Consider the following 13779-nt stretch of genomic DNA (forward strand, 5'->3'; position numbering starts at 1 on the left):
GCCCTGGCGATTTTTTCTTAGGGAGTTCTTTGATGGCTTGTTCAATTTCTTTTTCTGATATGGGATTATTATAGGTATTCTATTTCTTCTGCTGTTAATCTAGGCAATTTATATTTTTGTAAATATTCATCCATATATCCTAAACTGTTATATTTGTTGCCATATAATTGAGAGAAATAGTTGTTAATGATTGCCTTAATTTCCCCTTCATTAGAGGTGAGGTCTCCCTTTTCATCTTTAATACCATCAATTTGGTTTTCTTCTTTCCTTTTTCTTATAAGATTGACCAGTACTTTGTCTATTTTATCTGCTTTTTCAAAATACCAGCTTCTAGTCTTACTTATTAATTCAACAGTTCTTTTACTTTAGATTTTATTAATTTCTCCCTTGATTTTTAGCATATCTAATTTAGTATTCATCTGAGGATTTTTAATTTGCTCGCTTTCTAATTTTTTTTTGTGTCTTCTGAAATTTAATGAAAACATCCTAATAAGGTATGACTATAGAAGTCATCCAAATTAATTTTTAGTTTCCTCTGGCCTATACAAATTAATACTTAGAACAAAAATGATATCTTTTACTACTAAACAAAGAGTAACATCTTTAATTTCAGTAGACTGAAGAAGCATATCCAGGCATTGAATTTTACTTCTACTGTGGTGTTAGCTGACTATTTAAAAACCAATCCCCATTTCCCCCATCCAACATATACCTGAAAACACATAGCAGCATGATTCAGTTAAATAAACTTACAAATATTAGTACTTGTAATAAAATACAAAATACAGAGTATCCCTTTTTCAAATATTAGTCTTTGAATGCTTCATATGTCCTTTGGTTTCAAACCCATACAATGCATTATTACATTGTAGATTTAGCATTGAGACAAAACACTGTACATTTGAAGGGAAAGAGGGAAGCATTACAGGATACCAAAGTACTACATTTTAGAAAGTAAACATTGAAGCAAAAATACTTTTGAATATATAAAAACTGTACAGTATGTAAACAAACATCCAGAAAAATAAGAATTGACATGGGCCAAAATATTGTTTCCTAGGAAAACAGATATCTTTTTAACAATGCAATTTTATGGTGTTCTTTGTGAAGAAAAAAAGATGGAGCCTATTTTCATATTCTGTGCTTAGGTATCTTGGAGATTAGATAGTAATTTTTACATTCATAGGCTAAAGGCTTAACCTTTATTTAGCTGGCTGACTGTTGCAAGTAGGATACATATAACTATACTAATCCCTGTGTCAATTAGCACAATAATACTAGATAAGTTATATACAATTAATTCATTTTATCATTTCGAACTAGTATAAATAGTTTAAGCAATTTTAAAGTTTGTGCAGGGGAAACTAGTTGATAATTTGTTCCCTGTAAGGCCAGTAGCAAAATAATCACTACAAATTCAGTCCAAGCTAATATTGAACCCCTGATTTAGCAAGCTGGATCAAAATTGTAGAGAATTAATTAGAATGCCAATTTTATTAGGCAAGTCTAGAATTCCATATGTAGTACTAGATGCATTAAAACCCTGCATTTTCATAGTAAAATACTGTTTTGCTTTCAAAATGCAGAAGTAGTATTCAAAAGAAATTTAAACGTATTCATGATCTATATCACAAATCAAGGGCTGCCAATTTCCCTAGGTGGAAGCGAAGTAACAAGAATAGTTTATTATTAATACTGCTTGAGAAGTTTATATCTGAAGCAAGCAGTAATGCTGAAAAACAAAAGAAAAATGACTCTATATCATATTCATTAGCAAGAATCTAGGTTTTAAATTTTAAAAGTTTCCAGCAGCAAGCCTAACAGATAAGTTTATAATGTTGAGCAAATTATGACTGTCCATCTTGTTTCAAAGCTTCCAGTCTTCTTAGGAGTGCGTTTCCAAATGCTTCTCGGTATGTTGGACTAAGGGTATCCAACAAAGAGTATACTGTTTCATGGTAGGGAGTTTGTATGTTATCATCCACATGGTCAAAAGCATAACCCACCACCCTAAGCCCTGCTTCTGAGAGTTCCAGGCAGTATCTGTTCCTTTCTCTTGTTTCCACATTGATATACGCAACATCATCTGAACAAGGCAGGCTTTTGGAGACAAACATGTTGCTAACAGCAAAAAGAACATCATTCACAACAGCTTCGGCTTCTAATCTCATGTCTTTTACATCTGTTCTTTCAAAATCTTGAAATTCAGAATCTCCAATTTCTGTGTTATTGCTAAGCTCCATGTGACTATAATCTGTTTCCATTCTGCGCTTCAGTGCGTGGGACCTCCACTCCCTCCCTCCTCCGAGTTCTGATCAGTAGCCGGTGAAGACTCAAGCTTCCCATTCCCCTCCCACCTCCGCCACGCCTCGCTTTCTAATTTTTTGAGTTGCATGCCTAATTCATTAATCTCTGCCCTCCTTAATTTGTTAATATATGCACTCAAGGATATAAATTTTCCCCCTGAGTACTGCCTTCGCCGCATCCCACAGAGTTTGGTAGGATGTCTCATCATTGTCATTCTCTTCAATGAAATTGTTGATTGTTTCTATTATTTCTTCTTTGACAAATTGGTTTTGGAGAATCATATTATTTAATTTCCAATTAGTTTTTGATTTGCCTGTCCAGGTGCCCTTAATAATTATTATTTTTATTGCATTATGATCTGAGATGGTTACATTTATTATTTCTGCTCTTTTGCATTTGTTTGCAATGATTCTATGCCCTATAACATGGTCAATCTTTGTGAATGTACCATGTGCAGCTGAAAAGAAGGTGTATTCCTTTGTGTCCCTATTCATTTTTCCCCACATATCCATTAAATCTAATTTTTCTAGGACTTCATTCACCTCTTTTACCTCTTTCTTATTTATTTTTTGTTTTGATTTATCTAGATCTCAAAGAGGAATATTTAGATCTCCCACTAGTATGGTTTTACTATCTATTTCCTTCTTGAGCTCTGCCAGTTTCTCCTTTATGAATTTGGATGCTATGCCACTTGGTGCATACATATTGAGCAGTGTTATTTCCTCATTGTTTATACTGCCTTTAATCAGGATGTAATGACCTTCCCTGTCTTTTTTAATCATATCTATTTTTACTTTGGCTTTGTCAGAAATCATAATAGCCACTCCTGCCTTTTTTTTCTCATTTGACGCCCAAAAGATTTTGCTCAAACCCTGAACCTTAAACTTGTGTATGTCCACCCGCCTCATGTGTGTTTCTTGTAGACAACATATGGTGGGATTTTGGTTTCTAATCCAATCTGCTATTTGCTTCCGTTTTATGAGCGAGTTCATCCCATTCACATTCAGTATTATAATTATCAGTTGTGCATTTGCTGACATTTTCCTATCCTCCCCTATTCCTAACCCTTCTTCTAAAACTATTTCCTTTTAAACCAGTGGTTTGCTATTAAGCTGCTATCCCTTATCCCCTCCCTTGATTAACTTCCCTTTCTACTCCCTCCCTTATTATTCCCTTCTTTTTGTTTTTAAAGGCCTAATGAATTCCCTCACACTTCTTCTCCCCTCCCTTTTTTGACCTCCCCACTCCCCTGCTCCCCTTGGTTTATCCCTTCTGACTTTCTCAGTAGGGTTAGATAAGAGTTTTATATCCCAATGGATAGTATAGCTACTCTTCCCTCTCCAGGTTGATTACACTGAGAGTAAGGATTAAATATTACCTCTTAATGCTCTCTTCCTCTCCTTCTTATAATAGTATTTGTACCCTCTCCTTCCCATGCCCTCTTTGTGTATAATATCATGTCCTATTTTTCTTATTCACTCAAGTTTCTCTTGGTGTCCCCTACTATTCACCCCCCTCTTTCCCACTCCCCATGTCATCTTAGACCATTTAGTATTCCACCCTCTCCCTGTGAATTATTCTTCTGATTACTATAATAGTGAATACTAGAATAGTGAATAGAGTTCACTACAGAGAATTATACATAGCATTTCTCCACATAGGAATACAGATAATTAGATCTTACTGAGGCCCTTAAAAAGGCAAATTTAGAAATTATGTGTTTTCTTTCTTTCCCCTCTGTTTCTTATTTACCTTTTCATGTTTCTCTTGATTTTTGTGGTTGGATATCAAACTTTCCATTTAGCCCTGGTCTTTTCTGTGCAAATACTTGGAATTCTTCAATTTTGTTGAATGCTCATACTTTCCCCTGGAAATATATAGTCAATTTTGAGGGGTAGTTGGTCCGTGGTTGCAGGCCCAGCTCTCTTGCCTTTCTGAATATCATATTCCAAGCCTTGCGGTCTTTTAGCGTGGAGGCTGCCAGATCCTGTGTGATCCTGATTGGTGCTCCTTGATATTTGAATTGTCTCTTTCTGGCTTCTTGTAAGATTTTTTCTTTTACTTGAAAGCTCTTGAATTTGGCTATTATATTCCTAGGTGTTGACTTTTCTGGGTCCAGTGTAGAGGGTGATCTATGGATCCTTTCAATGTCTATATTGCCCTCTTGTTGTAGGACTTCAGGGCAATTTTGCTGAATAATTTCTTTTAGTATGGAGTCCAAATTTCTATTAATTTCTGGTTTTTCTGGACCACCCATGATTCTCAAATTGTCTCTTCTAGACTGGTTTTCTTGGTCTGTCACTTTCTCATTGAGATATTTCATGTTTCCTTCTATTTTTTCAGTCTTTTGACTTTATTTGTTCTTGTTGTCTTGAGAGATCATTAGCTTCTAATTGCTCAATTCTAGCCTTTAGGGACTGGTTTTCCTTTTTAATCAGGTCATTCCTGGTGTTCAATTTGCTTATCAGTTCATTTGATTTCTGAGCCTCACTTTCCAATTGCAAAATTCTGCCTTTTAAACTGTTATTTTCTTGCCTGATTTCCTTTTGAGCTGTTTCCCATTTCTCTAACCAAATCTTTTCCAACTTTCTCGTCATCTCAGTTTTGAACTCTTCAAGAGCTTGTGACCAGTTTTCCTCATTTTGGGAGGGTCCGGATGCTTGTTTGTTCTCCTCCTCTGTTTGCTCGGTTGACTGGATTTTCTCTGTGTAAAAGTTGTTGAGTGTTAAAGATTTCTTTTTCTTGTTGTTAATCTTTCTCTTCTGAACTTCCTGATTCTGGGTAGCCAATCGTTAGCCCAGTAGCTTCTCAGCTTTATCCTTGCACTCACAGTCTGTGGGCGGTCTTTTGGGTCTCGAGGTCTGGTTTTTCTCAAGGTTAAGCCCCCTGGTGGACCCCCTTGCTTGATCCTCTGCAGGAGGTTCCTTTACAAGTCTCAGGGCGCTGCTTCCACAGTCGTATACCTGTCTGCACTTGTTCCCCACTCAGGGTTTCAGAGCCTTAGCTTGCGCCTGTGTCCGCCTCCACCCACGCCTCCACCCGCGCCTGAGCTCTGTGTCCACGCTCAAAGTCCGTGTTCGTTCTTTAGCTTTTTGGGGTCCTAAATCTTGCTGTTCTCAGGAACAGGCCCTGGAGCTGCCAATGACTCAATGGGTGCCCCAAACTTGCTCTATTTCTTTTTAGCTGGTTTTGGCGCTATAGGTGGTGTGTGTGGAGGAGTTGGCGGGGCATTGCTCAGCCTGCGATTTAGTGAGAACTGTTTCACCCCTTTATAGCATGGAAATGTCCTGATTCCACGTACCTTCCACGCTGCACCCTGTTGTGGGGTCCCTCCATTCGTCTGGACTTGTTTTTATGTCTCCTTGAGGAGTCCTGTATGTTTTGGTCAGGAGAGGTTAAGAGCTGCTTTTTACTCTGCTGCCATCTTCACCCAGAACTCCCTAACGCCATTCTTATATTAAATATACTTTCAATCTTTCTGACTTATCCTTGTAAGAATAAAACTGTGTTTCTGCAGAGAGGGAATCTTGGTGTTATTTAGCAACCAGGTTTGTAGTCATATTATCTACTGAAGGAAATGTAAAGCAGGAAAATCCATTAGAGGGAAATGTATTACTATGGAAAGAATGCTGGATTGAATGTCAGAGGACCTGGGTTCAAATTTTAACTTTCCAACTGGACAAAACACTTAAACTTTCTGGAACTCAAGTTTTCTCCTTACCTGTAAAATGAGGGGATTGGACTAGATGACTTCTAAGGTCCTTTCTACTTCTAAATCCTGAGATTCTGTGAACAGGCACATCTTTCTTTGAGCCCATTTATATCTCAGAAACCTGGGTCAGAGAAACATATTGCGAAATCTTGTAGTTAATTGTCATGCCTTTGAGGAAGTTATTTATTAATAGCAATAAATAAAAAGACTCACATTTCTATAGTGAATGTATATAAGTTTAGATAGCATTTCCCTTAAAATCAACCTGATGAGGTCAATTTTTGCTTGTGAGAAAACTGGATTTGTGTGAGATTAGTGACTTGCTAAGAGTCACATAGCTAGTTTATCCCTATACAAAGCTTGGCTTAAACTTAGTTCTTTGGAATCCATGTCCATTGTGCTTTACACCCTACCATATTATCCCTCACTTTTGTACACGAGATAGAGACCATCGGATAGCGAGGGGAAGTAGTAGGCTACCCTATTTCTGAGATTTAATGATTCCATGGTGCAAAATCACATATCAGTGAAATGCAGACAAGATCTCACAGATATTTAGGTTCACAAGATACTAGAATCAGAGCTAGAAGGTGCCTGAGAAACCTAGATGCAAATAGATCCTCTCATTTTATAGATGAGGAAACTGAGACAAAAGAGAGTGACTTGCTCAAGATTACACAAGTTTTTAAGTATCAGAAGTGGGATTCAACCCCAGACCCTCTGTTAATTAGGTCCCTTTACATGCTGTGAAGAGGTCTGGATACTTATGCTTTCAGGCCAAATCATAGGATTGTGAATTTAGGTCTGGAAGGGATTTAGGAGGTTATCAAGTCCAAACCCCTTTTTTTATACGTGAGGAAACTGAGGCACAGGGCAGTTAAGGACTCATGGGTGATCTTGCAGCCAGGATTTGAAGTTGAATTTGAACCTATATCTTTCTGATTCCAAATTCCTATCCACTAGGCCAGGGGTCAGCAACGTATGGCTCTTGAGCCATATCTGGCTCTTTCAAGGGCCAGATATGACTCTTTCTGCAGGAGCCATAAAGTCAATTTTTTTTCAGGCGCTGTTACAGGAGCGCACACTGTGAGCACTGTACGGCTCTCACGAAATTACACTTTAAAAAATGTGGTGTTTATGGCTCTCACGGCCAAAAAGGTTGCCGACCCCTGCATTAGGCTAATTAAGTTAAACTCAAATAGAAATGGGGGCCACTAATCCATATACAAGAATATTGGCAGGCTATATATTTAGTTTTAAAATATAAAATTATCCATATCTTATTATATTTTCATCTATTTTGTTAAATATTTCTGTATTACATTTTAGTCTGATAACATATGGAAGTATTGGGGGCCCACATGTGGCCCATGGGGTTGTTTGTCTGACTCCTCTGCACTGGACATGATGCCTCTCAGAATTCTATTAACTTTTTTTTTTAAACATTTATTAATATTCATTTTTAACATGGTTACATGATTCATGCTCCACCTTTCCCCTTCAACCCCCCCCCCGCACCCCCCCCCCATGGCCGATGCGCATTTCCACTAGTTTTGTCATGTGTCCTTGATCAAGACCAATTTCCAAATTGTTGGTAGTTGCATCGGTGTGGTAGTTTCGAGTCCACACCCTCAATCATGTCCACCCCGACCCATGCGTTCAAGCAGTTGTTTTTCTTATATGTTTCCTCTCCTGCAGTCCTTCCTCTGAATGTGGGTAGCGTCTTTACCATAAATCCCTCAGAATTGTCCTGGGTCATTGTTTATTAACTTTTGCCAGGGTCCATAAGTTAGTTGCAGGGTTTGAAGTAATAACATGGGCATGGGCAGAAATTGACATGTGTCTGGTATGCATTTGATAAACATTAAACACCTCTATGCTGAGCAGAGAGCCTGCATAGCCCAGGGAGTGGATAGAGATCTGTCCTGTTCAGGAGAACTTGGCATTTCTCACATGTATTAGCAATGTTACCCCAGGCTTGCTACAACTTTTCAGTGCCCAGGAACCTCTCTAAGTCTATAAATTATAGAGTAGTTGCTACTCTGGGTGGGAAGGTGGGGAGGTGGAGGGAGTTACACACCAGGGGTCCCCATGCATAATGAAATCATAGATTTTGACTGAAAACAAAAATGATGAATACTCTTCTAGATAAATAAAACTTGGCCTCTGCCCTCAAGGAACTTCTAATCCAGGGCCTTTATTTTATTTATTTTATTATCTTGGTGAAAACAAAAGGTCCACGGAGTGTACATTTCTCTGTAGTGTGTGGGTCTAACTGTATCCCCTTTTAATCCAGGAAGCCAGGGAAACCCTCTTGACTTTCAAGCATCCTTTGTCTTTCTTGGCTTCCCAGCCCTGATTGTTCTCCCTTCATGTTTTACATTCACATTGTATCTCACTGGTAACCAGCATCTCTTATTATGGAGTTTTTCCTGGGGGATAGAATCCAGCTGTGTCTGAAATCCTAGTTATGGGAACGGCTCCCCAGGGGGCCAGTCACACCTACTAAGCCATAACTGCCTTCATTTGAACTTTCAGCTCTAATGCAATTGCCTCCTTCCTTTGCATCCTAAAAGGTGAAACCTAATCTCATTCCATAGAAATTCAGCAGGGGGCTTAATTTGGACTGGGGATACTGGGTGCTTTTTAAGGCAAATTAATGTTGAGTCACAGTGTGTGTTTTACTAGAACATTCCATGTTCCCACTAACAGTTCTGCACAGCTGGTTTGGTCCCAGTGTTTGCTATAAAATAGATATCATTGCTTCCCAAAGAATCTTCAGAGCTCTAATAAAATATTTCCTTCTTATTTGAGCCTATATCCCAAATAGTAACAACAACTACCATCACAACAAGAGATTGTACATTTCTATATCATTTAAAAAAAAATCAACCCTTACCATCTTAGAATCAATATTGTGTATGGGTTCCAAGGCAGAAAAGATGTAAGAACTGAACGATGAGGCTTAAGTTTAGTGTCTGAGGCCAAATTTGAACCCATTTCTAGGCCTGGCTCTCAACCCACCTGCTCCTTCTATATCATTTTTGTGTTTACAAAATTCTTTCCTCTCAGCCACCCTGAAAGGCAAGTAGTATAAGGAGTATTATCTTCATTTTATAGGTGAGGAAACTGAGAAGAAATTGCATTTTAATTTTCTTTGTATCCCAACGCAGTTCCTGGCACATAGTAGGCATTTAATAAATGTTTATTGACTGACTTGGACAGTAGTAGGGTCTGAAGTAGTTTACTTGACTTGCCCAAAGTTCCTTAATTTAATCCAAATCATGCATTTGGTGTTAGAATGCTTTAAAGATGACATTTATTTGGGTAGGTCTTTGATTCTCTTTCTTGGGCTGGTATCTAATTCACTCTTGGTGAACTTGAACAAATCATGCCAACCTCCTTGAGCCTTAATTTCCTCACCTCTAAAATGAGAGATTGGCTTGTGAGTCCTTTCTGACTCCAGGCCCTTTTAATTGCTATGGGATTGTAGCATCTTTGATCAGAGTCTTAATAAATGTAGAAAAACCATTTTTAAAAAGACCAAACTGATTTATCTCTAAATCAAAAGATGCTGGATCTAGATAGGATATCAGAGGATATTTATTCTAAGTCTACCACTTTACAATTGAGGAAACTGAGGCAAGGCCAGAGGCCAAGCTAGAGGCTTGTTCTAGAATCTAATTTTGATTATCCATTTATTGTACTTTCTATTGGTAATTTTTACATCTTTAAATTTGTCACTTTGCTAAAGGGCTCACCTTTGGACCCCTCACTACATTTCAAGTAGTTCCTAATTATCACACTTGAATTTTCCACATGTTTTTTGAGGAGCACATTTACTATATAAAGAATCTTCACTGAAATGTTGAGAGAGGAATTGAGCCAGACTAGTGAAGTGACTTGGTTTCAAGTTAAATATTAGTAAGGCTGCTGCCCTTGTGAGCCTACTGTGATTTGCTTGAGAGAAGATATTACATTTTTACCTCTAAAGAATTTTTTTTTTATGCCTAGCACAGTATCTGTGCTAAATACATTTTTTTATTTTAAATTTCTATTATTTTTAAAATTGTTATTATTTTATTATATATATATTTCCATGTTTATATGATTCATTCTCTTTCCTCTCCTCTTTCCTCCCCCCCCCCCCAGCCAACAAGCAATTCCATTGAGTTTTACAAATGTTATCACTTGATACCTATCTGAATAAATGTTTTTTGGCAAAAAGTTTTGGCTTACTAGGACAATGGTAAGGTCTGAAGTGGTTTGCTTGAGTTGTATAGTCAAAACTTACTTATAACATTGTCCCAAATGATGGTATTTCACAATAACCTTCCAAGATATTTTAACCAAATCTCATCATCTTGTTTTAAGTTTCCACTGGAATAGCCTGGGCCTCAGCTGAGGACATATGGAACTAAAGGCTTCTCGCAACATCATTACATAGAAAAATCATGATTTCCTAGAACCCATAATATTGAGAAGAAGAATATTGATAATAACAACTGAAGATTATATAATATTTTTTACAGTTTAAAAAGTGTTTATAAATATGATCTCATTTGATCCTTAGGGTAATTCTGTGAATTCTGTGGTATGGATTTTGTAAATAAGGACACTGAGGCACAGAGGAATTAGGGACTTGTTCTAGGTTGCATATTATGGCAAATTATGATCTTGGGCAAGATACTTATCTTTGTTGGACCTTAGTTTCCTCATCTATGAAATTAAGACAGTTCTTTTCATTCTTTAAATCTACTATTTTATGATCCTATGATTTGAATCTAGGCCTCCTGACTCAAAACCCAGTGTCTTTTACCTTTTCCAATTAAGGAGGTCAGATGGGGCCATGTCAGTACAATTTTCCCCATGAGGAAAGTTCATTTTTATCCAAATTATTTTTGAAGGACAGTGATTTTTCTTTTTCTTTTTTTATTGGGGCAAGAGAAAGATGTGAGAGGGTTGAACTGTGAGAGAAACTATTATTAAACCTTGTAAGTATTATATAATCTGTGACAATGTGTTCCATTGTGTAGTCTACATCCTATATCATTGTTTAGTGGGGGACCAATGGAGGCTGTGGGTGGTCTTGAGGAGCAGAATTTTCTGAAGGAAGTGTGTCTCTGTCTCTTCATGTCTCTCTAAGAATCTGTACTCTAGAACACCAAGAAAACAAATACATAACAAATATATGCCTTACTATTTAGCACTTCTCTTTTCTGGCATAATAAATGATGTCCCTTCTTATAGTTGTAAGAAAGGGGAGGGTTTAAGAGAAAACTAATTGGCCTAGGCAGGCATTTTAGATTCACAAAAATGGCCCAGAATTCAAGAGACTTAAAAAATTAATTCTAATAACCAGCATGGGTGGTACAAATAGATTATATTTCATTCAGGAGCGAACAAGCATCTGAGTTTGAAGAATCTTGGTAAAATATAACCAAAGTGGTTTTGTCTTTTGTAATCCGGGCTGTTCTTGAATGCATGGGCAGAGGTCTGCTTTGAAAATTGGAAGTCCACATGGCCTCAGCTGCAGCCATTTTCCATAATGAGCTCAATGGGGACTCTTAGAATGAAATGTCGCCTTTGAATGGAGATTGGCTTCTAGAATTTTATGGGATGCATTTGTTTTTGCTAGTGGAAATTGGGGGACCAGTGGTAACAGAGTAGGGAGAGATCTCATCTGTACTCCTGAACTCTGGCCAGTGTCAATTCAAGCCTTCTCTAATTCTCATGTGCATTTTGTTTGTGTGAATAATGGGCGTGTGTACTAGATAAAATATGTATTGTTTAGCCTAGCATTCCAGGCTTCCCCTAGTCTGGTTCAAGTTTTTCTCTGTAGCTTTATTTAATAGCACTCCCCCTTTGTGCACCAATTCCAGCAAATGAGACTTCAGATTATTTCCTGATATTATCCTGTCTTCTTCTTCCTCTTTGAAGATGTGCAAGTCATCTCCTGTGCTCCAAACCCACTCTTTTTCTCTTTCTGTTGAAATTATTTTCTTCCTTCAATGCCTAATTTCCCCCAGCTTAACATCATCTCTCCCTTCTCAAATTTTCCTAGAGCTCTTTGTCTCCCTCTTATGTCTTTTTCAAATTCTATTTTGTGTCACAATGAGTGGTATACATACCTTATCCCTCTTATTTGATTTCATACTGCTTGAGGGCAGGGACCAACTAGTTTACCATCTTTACCTAACACAGAATGGAAACTTAATTAATAATGATTATTATGACAATAGCTGACATGTCTATGGTGCTTACTGTGTGAAAGAAAGTGTGCTAAGTGGTTTAAAATTGTTTCCTTTTGATCCTCACAAAGCCCTGGGTGGGGGATATTAGGTGCTATTACTGTCATCCTTGTTTTACAGATGAGGAAACTGGGGCAAACAGAGGTTAAGTGACTTGTTCAGTCACATACCTAGGCAGTATCTGAGACCAGATTTGAACTCAGATCTTCCTGAATCCAGGCCTAGTGTACCACCTCAATGCTGAGTTCAAGTAATCCCTTTTATGAATGGAATTTCCTGATGGTATGCTGTATCTTGGTTCTGTATAATTAAAATAGAAGTGGAAAGTGAACTGTTGCTCTGGGGGAGCTATGTCATAATCTGCTCCAAAACCTTTATTTTTTAATTTTCTCTTTTCTTACTTTTGCATATACCAGTCCCAAATGCCTTGGATCTCCAGCTTCATATTTCATGAATGTTTTTCTTAGCATAACTAAGTCATTTGCTGCCCAGATTATTTGTGACAGTTCAAAGAGCTTGGGGCAGCAAACACTTGGAAAATTAAGGCAATTTGTGATGATCTTCAAGGTTTCAAAATGCTTTTTGGGGAGATGCCTTTAGCTATCCTTCCTCAATGTACAAGTTTTTAAACCAAAATCCATTAAAAATGTGTATTACCTTTCATTAAATTTCCTATAATTCATAAATTACTGAAAGTGCTTATGTTGTAGGGGAGCAACACAGATTATCACTGGTATAACTATCTTTTGCTGCCATCCTGAAGGGGAGTGGGCCATCCAGAATTTGACTCCAGATTCCTAGGATCATAGACTTAGGACTGGCAAGTATCTTAGAGGGCTAGTCCAATTGGTTCTTTTTTTTTTTTTTTTAAATAGATGAAGATTCTGAGGCCTCAGAAAAGTTACTGCAGAAGACTAGTCTAAGATCACACAGATAGTCACTATATGAAATCAGATCCTTTGTCTTCAAATCCAGAGTTCTTTCCACTGTTCAGTTCAGCCCAGAATATTCAACAAACATTTATTAAAGGCCTGTTATATGTAGGGAACTGTGCTTAGTGCATGGGTTGGTACAAAGACAAAAAATCAAATAGCCTTGCCCTTATGGAGTTTCATTCAAATGACACCATTCTCTTCCTCCTCCTTCTTTTCCTCCTTCTCATGGTAAACCTCATAATCATCATTATCTTAAGTTAAATCTTTGCAATAACCCTATATGATAGCTGATGTTATCGTCATTTTGTAGACAAGGAAAGGCTTGAGCCAACAGAGGCTAAATGACTTGCATAGGGCCATACCGATAGTAAATGATTAAAGGAAGATTTTAAAAATTTAAATAATCAGTTTTTTTTTTTAAATTTTAAACCCTTAACTTCTGTGTATTGACTTATAGGTGGAAGATTGGTAAGGGTAGGCAATGGGGGTCAAGTGACTTGCCCAGGGTCACACAGCTGGGAAGTGTCTGAGGCCGGATTTGAACCTAGGACCTCCTGTCTCTAGGCCTGGCTCT

General features: G+C 37.6%; 2 protein-coding genes across 2 annotated transcripts in view; one reads left to right on the forward strand and one right to left on the reverse strand.

The window, feature by feature from the left end:
- Positions 1-13779, forward strand: part of SPOCK1 (SPARC (osteonectin), cwcv and kazal like domains proteoglycan 1) — a 794690-nt gene that overhangs the window by 12218 nt on the left and 768693 nt on the right. The window lies entirely within an intron of this gene.
- On the reverse strand, positions 1660-2264 carry LOC123237668 (GSK3B-interacting protein-like). Its single transcript, XM_044664737.1, has one exon. It carries the CDS (start codon positions 2262-2264, stop codon positions 1848-1850), a length of 417 nt encoding a protein of 138 aa, XP_044520672.1. The 3' UTR covers positions 1660-1847.

This window comes from Gracilinanus agilis, chromosome 2, assembly GCF_016433145.1.
Source record: "Gracilinanus agilis isolate LMUSP501 chromosome 2, AgileGrace, whole genome shotgun sequence".
Classification (NCBI taxonomy): Eukaryota; Metazoa; Chordata; class Mammalia; order Didelphimorphia; family Didelphidae; genus Gracilinanus; species Gracilinanus agilis.